This window comes from Dermochelys coriacea, chromosome 3, assembly GCF_009764565.3.
Source record: "Dermochelys coriacea isolate rDerCor1 chromosome 3, rDerCor1.pri.v4, whole genome shotgun sequence".
Taxonomy (NCBI): Eukaryota; Metazoa; Chordata; order Testudines; family Dermochelyidae; genus Dermochelys; species Dermochelys coriacea.
The window spans coordinates 4,623,731-4,635,742 of record NC_050070.1 but is presented as its reverse complement, the minus strand read 5'-3'; the positions used below and the strand labels follow the sequence as shown (position 1 = coordinate 4,635,742).

General features: G+C 50.5%; 1 protein-coding gene across 1 annotated transcript in view; it reads left to right on the top strand.

The window, feature by feature from the left end:
- NUGGC (nuclear GTPase, germinal center associated) overlaps window positions 1–12,012 on the top strand; it is a gene marked incomplete at its 5' end in the record, with an annotated part of 77,124 nt that overhangs the window by 58,120 nt on the left and 6,992 nt on the right. Inside the window, 1 exon segment of the mRNA XM_038393962.2 lies at window positions 3,153–3,289. Coding sequence (XP_038249890.1) covers window positions 3,153–3,289 — 137 coding nt within the window.

Here is a 12,012-nt window from a genome sequence, read left to right as displayed (position 1 = left end):
ATAGAAAAACTCTTCTTGCCTCTCACTGGGGACTAGTTACAGGGACCATCTCAGTTTCATTAGCACCAGTAAAGTATGAAGCAAAATATGTAAATTGGTGTTCTTGGGCAACGTGGGTTTCATGGTGCCGCAGATCCGGCCGGTCCTCCCTTCCAGTCATCCTGCAGACTGCTGTGAGGGGAATCCAAGCCTCTGGATCCCTGGGAGTTTTAAACTTCCCTGGATCTCAGTGGGGTGCAGCACTGGTTCCTCCCTTGGCCTCTCTGGAACATTTCCTGGACATCAACTCCCAGTCTGCTACCCCTTCACAGAAATGGAGCTCCTCACACCTCCTGTGTTGGGCCCCCAGGCCACAAACTGATCCTCCCTAAGACACCCCAGTTACTTAAACACACCCTCTCCAAGAAATCCACCTCAAAGGTGTGAAGCTTCTGGTTTACAGTGTAACTCTCTGCAAAGGCAGGCAGTAGCATGTGTGAAGCATGCAACACCAAAGAGAGACTTTTTACAGAATCTGCTACCTGAATGCTCTTGTACTTAATCAGATAAAGCACAAGAGAATACCGAGCACACACAACACTAAACCGTACCTGCATTTCCCTGTCTCTGTTTCCACACTGCTCCAGGGCATTCTTTGGGCTGAGCTCAGGGTCCCTTGGGTTATCCATAGTACTGCTTCAGTGCACAGCTTGTGGGCTGCAACATGAGCCTTCTTCCCCCTGGATCAGCTTGTTTCCTTTTTCTTCGCCAGTTTAACCTCTTCCCTTGGCAGTCCCTGGGGCCATCTGGGCTCAGGATAGCAAGCAGGCACCCTCTGCCTGTTGCAGCCCCTGCATGCCAGGTTGCTTCTTTCTCCTTTTGAGGTAGAAACAAAACAGCCAAAGACCCCATAGATCAGCTCGTCCCTCTTTATCATTTTTAGCACCTTCTGTCAAGCAATACCCTTGCCAGCTTCTTCAGGTGAGCACAAACCCCTGTCAAGTGACTTTGTTGCCCAGGCAACCTCTCCCCTGACATATCAGTTCCCTTGGGTGAGCTTGTCCACTGCCTAGGGCAATTACATTTCAATATCTTCTGGTAGAGACCATCCGTTGTCAGTCCTGTGTCACCGTGCATTGGAATTTCAGCCCAATACAAAGGCAATAGCATAACAGGGAGGACAGCTAGCTCCCACTTTCAAAATGGAGTCTGCAGCCTGGCACAGGACCTGCAACATCCACCAGTGTCAAACAGAAGTCATATGTTTGTACAGACAGATGCCCAAATCGTCACAGGTGGGCATTGGCCCAGGTGCTAGGGGACAGATGTCAACAACTCAAAAGCCACCCACGAACTCGGTCCAATTATTGATAATCTCAGCAGAGGGGCTGAGGACTTGAACCAGTCGTGGCTCCCTTGCCTTTTAACTGGAAACTCACCTGGAAATTGGGGTGCGGGGTAGTGATTCTCATTGTTTCTGGGGGTGGGGGATTGGGTCTCTGTTTGGGCCTGGCTGGAAGGTTTGGTGACTGGGGGTTGTCATTACCATGGTAATGCTGTCCAGGCTGCTAAGCTGTTACAGCTGCTCAGTGCTTCTGTTCTTGGAGCTCCGGCATTATCAGCACTAGCAAATAGTGCAGCCTGCTAATTCAGCAGCCCTCGATGTTACTCATAAAGAAAGACTAGAGGCACAGTTCAGTGACAAAGGCACTTGGCCAGGTTTATTGCCCTCCAGGCACAGTGCCCCCTGGCAAGGAGCAGCTCAGCCAGCAGGTGGAATTTCTGCTGTCCTGTCAGCCATGCAAAAGGTTAAGACGAGGTACCCCAACATTAATAGACTGAGACAAACAATTTACAGATGGCCTTATGTGTTTCATGACACCTGCTTATTACCTCCTTGCTCCTGATGTCTCTGGCAAAACATTCTTATTCATCACTTCTGTAAAATCCTTTTATCTTGTGCTAGATTGGGGGTGTACCTGGAATGTCTTTACATACATACCCAATGACTGGTGCTTCTTAGAAGTGCCTGTGTTTTACCAGTGCTAGCAGGATCCTTGCCAAGTTCATGTACCAGACAGTGAACTTGTAAGCACCTGCTTTAATACATGGCCTGACTTTGGTTCACAGCCTCTGGTTCAGGTCTCATGACCCCGTGCTCCATGCTCTCTCTCTTTCTCTCTACTACTGGGGTCAGTCTGAGATCCTTGTGGATGGGTGGAGGCAGAGCAGTCCCTTGGATACAGCAAATCAAGGCGACTGCCCCGGGCCCCGCGCTTTGATAAAACCATGAGGAGGTGGGCAGGGAGGTGAGGCGGGAGGGCGAGCGGGGTGAGGAGACGAATGGGGAGGCGAGTGGCAGGCGGACGGGTGGGCAAGGAGGAGCCCCCTACCAGAACCTTCCCCTCCCCCCCAGTGCCTCCTGCCCACTGTCAGGCCCCACCGATCAGCGCCTCCCCCTCCCTCTCACACCTACTGCCTGCCACGTATCAGAAGTTTCGCAGCATCAGGAGGCACTGGGGGGAGGAGTGAGGGCGCAGAGTGCTCAGGGGAAGGAGTGGAACTGGGCAGGGAAGAGGCAGGGCAGGGTGAAGGTGGGAAAAGGGGTGCTGCCTTGGGGAAAGGGGTGGAGTGGGGGTGGGGCTTGGGGGAGCACCCCTGGGCAAATTAGAAACTCAGCGTCTATGTCCCGGGTCCCGCATCTCCCTAGGGATGGCCCTGGGTGGAGGGGTTCCAGAAGAATTAAAGAGACACGGGAGAAGGAACCAGGGCACTTTACTGAGGCAGAGGAGTGGGATGGGGAAGAATCTTGCAACAGGAACTGGGATCTGGCACAAATCAATTCCTGCTCAGAGTTTCACTGGCATCTCAGCAGTGCCCTGAGGCAGTGAGGCCCCTCCCACTCTGGGCTGGGGCATGTGTGAACATGGTGGCTTCATTTGCATTGAGGAATATGAGGGAATGTCATTCTCTGGGGCATCCAGGCTGGCTCCTTTCTCCAGCACTAAAGTCACTGTCACTAGAAGAATCAGCTAGATGTCCCTTCGGGTGGTGCCATCACTGCCACTAGCTACCATTCTTTTCTTCACCTAAAGCCAGTACCTGCCACCCTCCCTACCCCAAATCCTTCCCACCCTTGTCTAGAGCTGTGACTTATCCCATCTTTCCAACAGAGGCGGCTAAGATCCAGGGGTCACGATCCTGCCAGAGGATGCAAAATACCCTCAAGGAGAACATTGAGAAAAAGGCGGAGTGTGGAATGTTTGAGGCGGCAAAGGAGAAGATGAAGATGCAGCTCCAGGAACTGAAGGTGAGGGATGCTCCCCCCGCTCTGTGGGGCTGTATTTATGGGTTTGGATGGTGCTGTCTGGCAACAGTACAGTGTCCACAGAGGGAGTGGCCCAGAGCAAGCTACCCAGCCAGAATGTAGGCCAAAGATATTGGAGCAAACCCCCTGCTTCATGGGATGTTCAGTTTCCACCAAGAGTAGACACAACGTGACCTTGATTTTTCAAGGCGTCCTTTAAGGGTCTGAACTCGCAAACACACATGTGCCTAACTGAATAGGACCATTGACTCCAGTGGAACCACAAATGAGCTTTAAAGTAAGTGTGAGCATGTTTGCAGAATCATTGATATTTACTATTTGTGTTACCATAGCACTAAGGAGCACTGGTCATGGCCAGACCCCCACCGTTTTGAGCTCTGTATAACCATAGAACAAAAGGACAGACTCTGTCCCAGAGAGCTTACGATCCAAGTATAAGACAAGAGACAACAGGTGATCAGAGTGTAAATGATCTCTCTACAGTGAACTGCATGGAACTCGAAGGTATAGCAAGAAAGAGTAGTGACTGCACCATTTTCCTGAGAGTAGATGTATGTTCTAGCAACTCATACCTTCTTTGTATAGAACAACAAGCAGTTTTTTTAACATCTGGCTCAGTGTAATGAACAACACTTTCCGCAAGCCTGTTAAAGCTATGTGCCCATGGTAACTGTGAGTACATCTGTTTGTAGGTGAATCCAAGTATTTGCAAGACACTGGAAGATGCAAACAAGCATTTTGATGCTGCTCTCTATTTTTACGCATGCAAACTGATGGGGCCCACAGTGAGTGTGAAGGCTTGTTGAACCAGCCCTGTGGATAGTACTGAGCATAGCTAGTTATTACAAAAAGCAACTGTGAGATGCGAACCGTTCTGGTGACATTATAAATGCTGTCCCCTGATATAGACAAGATGGATGAGGTAATATGTTCTGTTGGACCAGCTTCTGTTGGTGAGAGAGAGACAAGCTTTCAAGCTTCACAGAGCTCTTCTTCAGGTCTAGAAAAGGTAACTAGTGTGTCACAAATAAATACAAGGTGATATTGATGGTTAAGCATAAGGGTTTAACATGTGGCACCACTTTTTAAATGAAGTGGGCAGGTAACACCTCTTCAGTCATAGGACAAAGGATGGTTAGTAGGTTACAGATTGTTGCAATAAGCCATAAATCCAGGGTCTCTGTTGATCCTTGATATTTGGTATCTAACAGAGTTATGTATTTAAGGTCCCAGGCTTGTCTTTTGAGAGTGTTGTGCAGGTTGCCTTTGAGGAAGAGGATTGAGAGATCAGCTATAGAGTGATCGCTTAGTGAAAAGTGTTCCCCCACTGGTGGCAGGGTGTTTTTGTCTCTTTTCATTTTTCTGTGTGAGTTCATTGAAGGGTGTGGTGATTATCTGGTTTCACCCACATGGTGGTTGTTGGGGCATTTGATGCAGTGGATTAGACACACCATATGTTGGGATAGGCATATGTAGGACCCCTGGATCTTGAAAAATGTGTTGTGGAGTGGGGGTGGGGGGGATTGATCATCGTAGCATTGGAGATGTGTCTGCAGGTTTTGCAACTGTTCTGGCAGGATCTGGTGTTGCTTTGAATTGGTGTGTCCTAGTCAATGGGGATTTTGCTTCTGATTATGAGATTAGCAAATTTTGGGGGTGTTTGGAACCCAGCAGAAGGGGTTTAGGGAAAAAATTCTTTCAAGATGTGGTCCTTATAAAATAAGAGCTGTAATTGTTTGTTTGACACCCCTGGGTTAATTGCATTAGCCACTCCATTATCTTACCGAGGATCAATGACTGACTGACAGACCTATAATTACCCAGGTCATCCTGTTTTAATCTTTTTAAATATTGGCACAACATTAGCTTTCTTCAAGTCTTCTGGAACTTCCCCGGTGTTCCAAGACTTTATTGAAAATCTACAGCAATTGTTCAGTGAGTTCGTCAGCCAGCTCTTTTTGTACTTTTGGATGCAAGTTATCTGACCTGCTGATTTATAAATGTCTAATTTTAGAAGCTGCTGTTTAACATCGTCCCAAGATACTAGTGGAATGGAAAGAGTGTTAACATCATTGTATGATACAGGTGTGACACTCTTTACCTCAAAGTAGCACCCTGGAACCCCCATATTCATCACTGTCATGTAATTGATATGTTTTGTACAAAGCCTGCCTTGTGAGGTATCATTTAAATGTCTTCATCTTTTGAACCTTAATATCCTGTTGAATCGCATGTGCTCTTGTTGTATGTGAAGGTATGAAGTGTTGCTGGATGTGTTACTGAACTATGTTGTGAGGTTGGGAGATGCCCACAGCTGGCCTTTCTGTGGCAACAAAATGTTAGAAGAAAAGGAGCAGGTGGACCCAGAGGCGGATTTGAGTACGGGCTTCTTTATTGCAATACTTGTTCCCCTCGACCCAATTGTCGAGTAAGCACTGAGTTAATCACTTCACACTCTTTTATCTAAGTTGGTTTGTAAATACCCACATTTACTACAACACCCCCAAAACCCTTATTGAGTAATATGAACGCCCACACAATGAATATTAATAGCTATAAGCTGAATATGATTATACCTGCACCTGTTTACTGTTTACAGCATTAAGCATATCATACAGACATTTTTACCTTGAAGATACATTTTTTTTTGCAGTAATTGTAGCCACAAGTTCTTCGAGTGATTGCTCATGTGCATTCCAATATGTGTTTGCGCGCACTGCGTGCACGATTGCCAGAAAGCTTTTCCCCTAGTGGTACCCATCGGGTCGGCTGTGGAGACCCCTGGAGTGGCGCCTTCATGGCTGTGTATTAATCACCCTGCCGCCTGCTCAGTTCCTTCTTACTGCCCGCGATGGTCTTTGGAACAGCTCAGTCTCTTGCATCTGCAAGTGCCTTACCTAATGGTTCCCTTGTTTTGTGTAAATAGTCATTAGTCAGTTAGTTGTTAATAGTTGTAGATTAGTTTAGCTTACTTTGGGGGGCTCTCCCCCCATTCTACTCTCCCCGGTGCCTGGGCATGTCTTGGTCGCAGGGGTTTAAGGCGTGCAAGAAGTGTGCGAAGCCTATGCCTACAAGTGATCCACACGCCGCCTGTCTCAAGTGCCTTGGGGAGGGCCATCAGAAAGATAAGGGCCCAATTTGCAGGAGCTTCAGACCCAGGACTAAGAGAGAGCAGGACTATCATTTTAAGCTCCTCCTAATGGAGTCAGCCCTTCGGTCTCAGCCAGAACCGGCACTGGCATCCTGAGTGCGCAGCGTACCTGCCTCGGTGTGGGAAGGACTCTGCCAGGGAGCACCGGCACTGCTCCCCGGCCCGCAAGGCCAGTGCCTCCAGGCGCCACCGTTCCAATCCCCGATGCCACATAAGAAAAAGAGGCCAGACGGGACGTTCCTTCATCAAGAAGCCATGGCGGGATTCTAGTGGGGTGTATCCTCTAGTGGGACACCCTCGGTCTGGTCCTCAAGAACCGGCAACATTGATTCCGGCCCTAGTGGCAGAGCTGTTGAGTCCGGCGAGAATGGACTCCCCTACCAGGGATGACTTGGAGGATAAGCTTGATCTCCCCTCCACTCCAGACACCTATGAGGCGGCCTGAGAGCTCATTGCCATGACTGCACAGTACCCAGCGCCGCAGGTGCGGGACTCGGCTTTGCAAATTCAGGCACCACCAGTAGCATCAGCAACGGCACCGACTGCGGCGTCGAGCCTGGCACCACAGGTAGCTCCAACATCCGTTGCGGCACCGATGGCGGCACCGCCGTTAATTCATCATCGGGGGAAGCCCACGGTGTTGCAGTGCCAATCGCTGTCCCCTGATACCGCTTGCCGGCACCGTCTGGCTCTGCGCCCCTGTGGTCGGATACGGAATACTTGTCAGAGTCAGAAGCCAAGTCTTCTGTCTCCCGACACAGCCACCACCACTCCTGGTCCAGGCACCAATCCCAGCAACGTAGGCCAGCGGAGCAACCGACAACGGCCATCACCTGGCTGCCCCAGTGGCAGGGCCCAGTACAGTGGCCCTTTTGGACCCCTTGGGCCTACCACCAGGCTCGTAGTCAGGGATCCAGGCCGGTATCGGTAGCATCGGCACCCCATGCCCCCCCCATCAGCGACATCACTGGCACGCTACATCCCTAGGGCCCCTAAGGACTCTGTATGAGACAGGGCTGCTGAGCAATCACAGGCAAGCGCAGCCCCTCCTGCACCAACGTCAGTGACACGTGAGCCACCTCCAGTCGCGGGAGCTCCGAGGTACCTGATCCAACCTCCAGAGAACCAGAAGGGCAGGAAGATCCTGTCCCAGGAACCTCTTCCTCCTCTTTGCCAGATGAGGTGGTGGCAGACACCTCCACCACTCTACCACCAATGGACACCAAAGGCCACCAGGACCTGCTTAGGAGGGTGGCCATAAACCTTAACCTCCAGACAGAAGAAGTTATGGAGGACTCGGATCCGATGCCGGACATCCTCACTCCTGAAGGTCCTTCTAGAGTGGCCCTGCCCCTCATAAGGACAATTCAGAACACCACAAAGGTGCTCTGGCAGACCCCAGCCTCTATACCACCAATGGCTAAAGGGGTCGAGAGACACTATTTTGTGCCGCAAAAGGGCTATGAGTACCTTTTTACCGCCCTGAGCCGGGGACTCTGGTGGTTGATGTGGCAAACCACAAAGAGCGCCAGGGACAGCCAGGCCCCGCACCTAAGTCACGGGATGCCAAGAAGCTGGATCTCTTCGGCCTTAAAGTCTATTCAACTGGGAGGCTCCAGCTTTGAGTAGCAAACCAGCAGGCAGTGCTGGGTTACTACATCTTTAATTCCTGGAGCTTGTTGGCTAAATTCCAGGAGTTAATCCTGGCCAACTCTTGGCCAGGAGTTTGGCGCACTCCTTGAGGAGGGTAGAGTAGTCTCTAGGACAGCCCTCCAGGCAGCCATGAACGCGGCGGACTCTGCAGCTCGTACCATGGCCACCGCTATCACTATGAGGCACATTGCCTGGCTCCAGGTTTCAGGGATTCTACCTGAGGTCCAGAACAGAATACAGGTCCTCCCCTTTGACTGTGAGGGCCTGTTTGCCCAAAATACAGACACGTGCCTGCATAGCCTGAAGAACTCGCGGACGATTCTGAAGTCTCTGGGGCTACACACCCCTGCGCTTCAGAGAAAGCCCTTTAGACCTCAGCCCCTGTCCTGCTTCTACCCTGGGCCCCCTAGGTGAGATCCATCAAGGAGAAGGGGCAGGAATAATAGGAAGCGCCCTCCGCAATCCTCCTCAGGCCAAGGCCAGGGTTCAACCAAACAGCCCCCTGGGCCCAAGTCAAACTTTTGAAGATGCGCCCGAGGATGGTGCACCAGTTGCCATCTTGGATCCTTCCCCCACCCCCACTTTTTGAACCGACTCTCCCGCTACTACCATGCTTGGTCTTAGATCACGTCAGACTGCTGGGTCCTCAGCACAGTAGGGGTGGGATATTCTATCCAATTCTGTTCCCTCTTGCCCTTCCACCCCCCTTCCCCATCCCTCTTCAGGGACCCCTCTCACAAGCAACTCCTTTTGCAGGAGGTGCATTCCCTCCTAGCTCTAGGGGCACTAGAGGAGGTTCCTCAGGAGTTCAGGGGCAAGAGGTTCTAGTCCCTCTATTTCCTCATCCCCAGGGCCAAGGGCGGGCTTTGGCATATCCTGGATCTACGAGACCTCAACACATTCATAAAGAAGGTGAAGTTTTGCGTGGTCTCTCTGGCTGTCATCATTCCCTCCCTGGATCCGAGAGACTGGTATGCCGACCTCGACTTGAAGGACACATACTTCCATATTTCCATTATCCCAGCCCACAGGCGCGTCCTCAGATTCGTAGTCAGTGGCCAGCACTACCAGTTCAGGATGCTCCCTTTTTGCCTCTCAAGGCCCCCCGGGTGTACATCAAGTGTATGGTGGTCATGGCAGCCTTCCTCCGCAAGCGCCAGGTGCAGGTATTCCCATATCTGGATTACTGGCTCATCAAGGCCGATTCCCAGGAACGAGTGGCAGAACACGTGTCCCTTACCAGGGGAACATTTTGCAGGCTGGGACTTACCTTGAACGAGCCCAAGTCCACACTGACCCCCACACAAAGAACAGAGTTCATAGGAGCTCTCTTGGACTCCACGCAGGCGAGGGCATTTCTTCCGGAACTGCATTTCAAAGCACTCACGGACATTATCGAGACCCTGCCCCGCTTTCCCACAACTACGGCCAGAAATTGCATGAGGCTATTGAGGCACATGGCAGCCTGTACATACGTACTATAGCACACCAGGCTGTGCCTTCGGCCCCTCCAGGCATGGTTAGCCCAAGTGCACAGACCATGCAGGGACCCACTGGACTCGATAGTGACCCTCCGCCTCGGATTCTCAACTCTTTCCACTGGTGACTACAACCACAGCTGGTTTGTGCGGGAGTACCCTTTGCCAAACCCCAACCTATGCTCTCCCTGGCCTCAGCACTCAGTTGGAGAGCACATCTGGGCAATATCAGAACCCAGGGCCTCTGGTCCCATACAGAGCTATCGCTGCACATGAACAGAAGGGAGCTGAGGTTGGTTCGCCTGGCATGCCAAGCATTCCAGTCTTGCCTCGAGGGCACATTCGTGTCAGTGCTCGTGGACAATACTGCAGTGATGTTTTATATAAACAAACAGGGTAGTGCTTGCTCCTCTCCCCTGTGTCGGGAAGCCCTCGCGCTGTGGGACTTTTGCATCGCCTCCTCTACACACCTATATGAGAGCCCCACCTCTGGAAAATCGAGTGTGATGTCTGGTCTGAGGGACCATTCGTTTCTCCCTAAGGTTGTATCCCAGTTTCATGTGAACCAAGATACATTTTTACCGGTGTTCTTTTCTAAACCCCATGCCACTATCAGGGAGCATATGTTCCATTCCCTGGACGTTAGACGTGCCTTGGCATTTTACATTGAATGCTCAAAGCCATTTCGTAAATCACCACAGCTCTTTATTGCCATCGCAGAAAGAATGAGGGGGCTTCCGATCTCATCACAGCGCATTTCATCATGGATCACACATCCTGTATCAGGACTTGCTATGACCTGACTAAAGTTCCAGCCCCTCTGCTTACGACTTATTCTACCAGAGCGCAGACGGCATCCACGGCATTCCTGGTGCTCCCTATCCAGGATATCTGCAAGGCGGCAACATGGTCTTCCGTCCACACCTTCACTTCACAGTACACCATTACCCAGCAGGTGAGGGATGATGCTGCCTTTGGTAGGGCAATCCTGCACTCAGCGATCAGGTGAACTCCGATCCCTCCCCCTGGGCAACTGCTTGGAAGTCACCTATTGGAATACACATGAGCAATCACTTGAAGAAGAAAAAATGGTTACTTACCTTTCATAACTGTTATTCTTTGAGATGTGTTGCTCATGTCCTTCCAAATCCCTCCTGCCTCCCCACTGTTGGAGTATTCCGGCAAGAAGGAACTGAGCAGGTGGCAGGTCGGCAGGGTCATATATACACTGCCATGAAGGTGCCACTCCAGGGGTCTCCACAGCCGACCTAACAGGTACTGCTAGGGGAAAAGCTTTCTGGCGATCATGCATGCGGCACGCGTACACACCTATTGGAATGGACATAAGCAACAAATCTCGAAGAACAACAGTTACGAGAGGTAAGTAACTGTTTTTTCCCCTAACCAGCAGTTTGCAGGGAAGGGAGGAAGGGGCCATGACCCCGAGCTCATTTATGTAGCTGGGAAAGGAAGGGGGGGAGATAACACTGCTTTACTCAAAGTGTATCCCTTAGATCCCCACATTCCTTATGCAGCTGCAATGCTTATGAATCCTTAACAAGCAAAAGGGAAGAGAGAGGGGTAGCATTTTATTTATCAAGTGCAGAAATGGCCCATGCTTCTACTCCCTAATACCATGCCAGCACACCAGCAGTTTTCCAGGGCTTTACTTAACCCTTACATATCCCAACACAAAGAACCAGCCAGATATGTGCTGATGGCCCATTAAAGGGAATCCACTGTCCACGAGACTTCTCAGAGAGAGCACATTTGCAATGGGGAACTGCCTGACCAATGGGGGCTGCCTGACTCCCTGTCACAGCAAAGATCTTTCTAGCAGTGGAAGAAAGTATAAAAAAGGGGCAAACAGAGGCTAAGGGACACCATCCCTGTCCATCCTGGCTAATAGCCACAGATGGACCTATCCTCCATGAACTTATCTAGTTCTTTTTTGAACCCTGTTATATTCTTGGTCTTCACAACATCTGCTGGCAAGGAATTCCACAGGTTGACTGTGCGTTGTGTGAAAAAAAATACTTCCTTTTGTTTGTTTTTAAACCTGCTGCCTGTTAATTTCATTTGGTGACCCCTAGTTCTTCTGATATGAGAAGGAGTAAATATCACTTGAAATCATAGAATATCAGGGTTGGAAGGGACCTCAGGAGGTCATCTAGTCCAACCCCCTGCTCAAAGCAGGACCAGTCCCCAACTAAATCATCCCAGCCAGGGCTTTGTCAAGCCTGACCTTAAAAACCTCAAAGGAAGGCGATTCCACCACCTCCCTAGGTAACCCATTCCAGTGCTTCAGCAACCTTTTAGTGAAAAAGGTTTTTCCTAATATCCAACCTAAACCTCCCGCAATGCAACTTGAGACCATTACTCCTCGTTCTACCATTTGCTACCACTGAGAACAGTCTAGATCC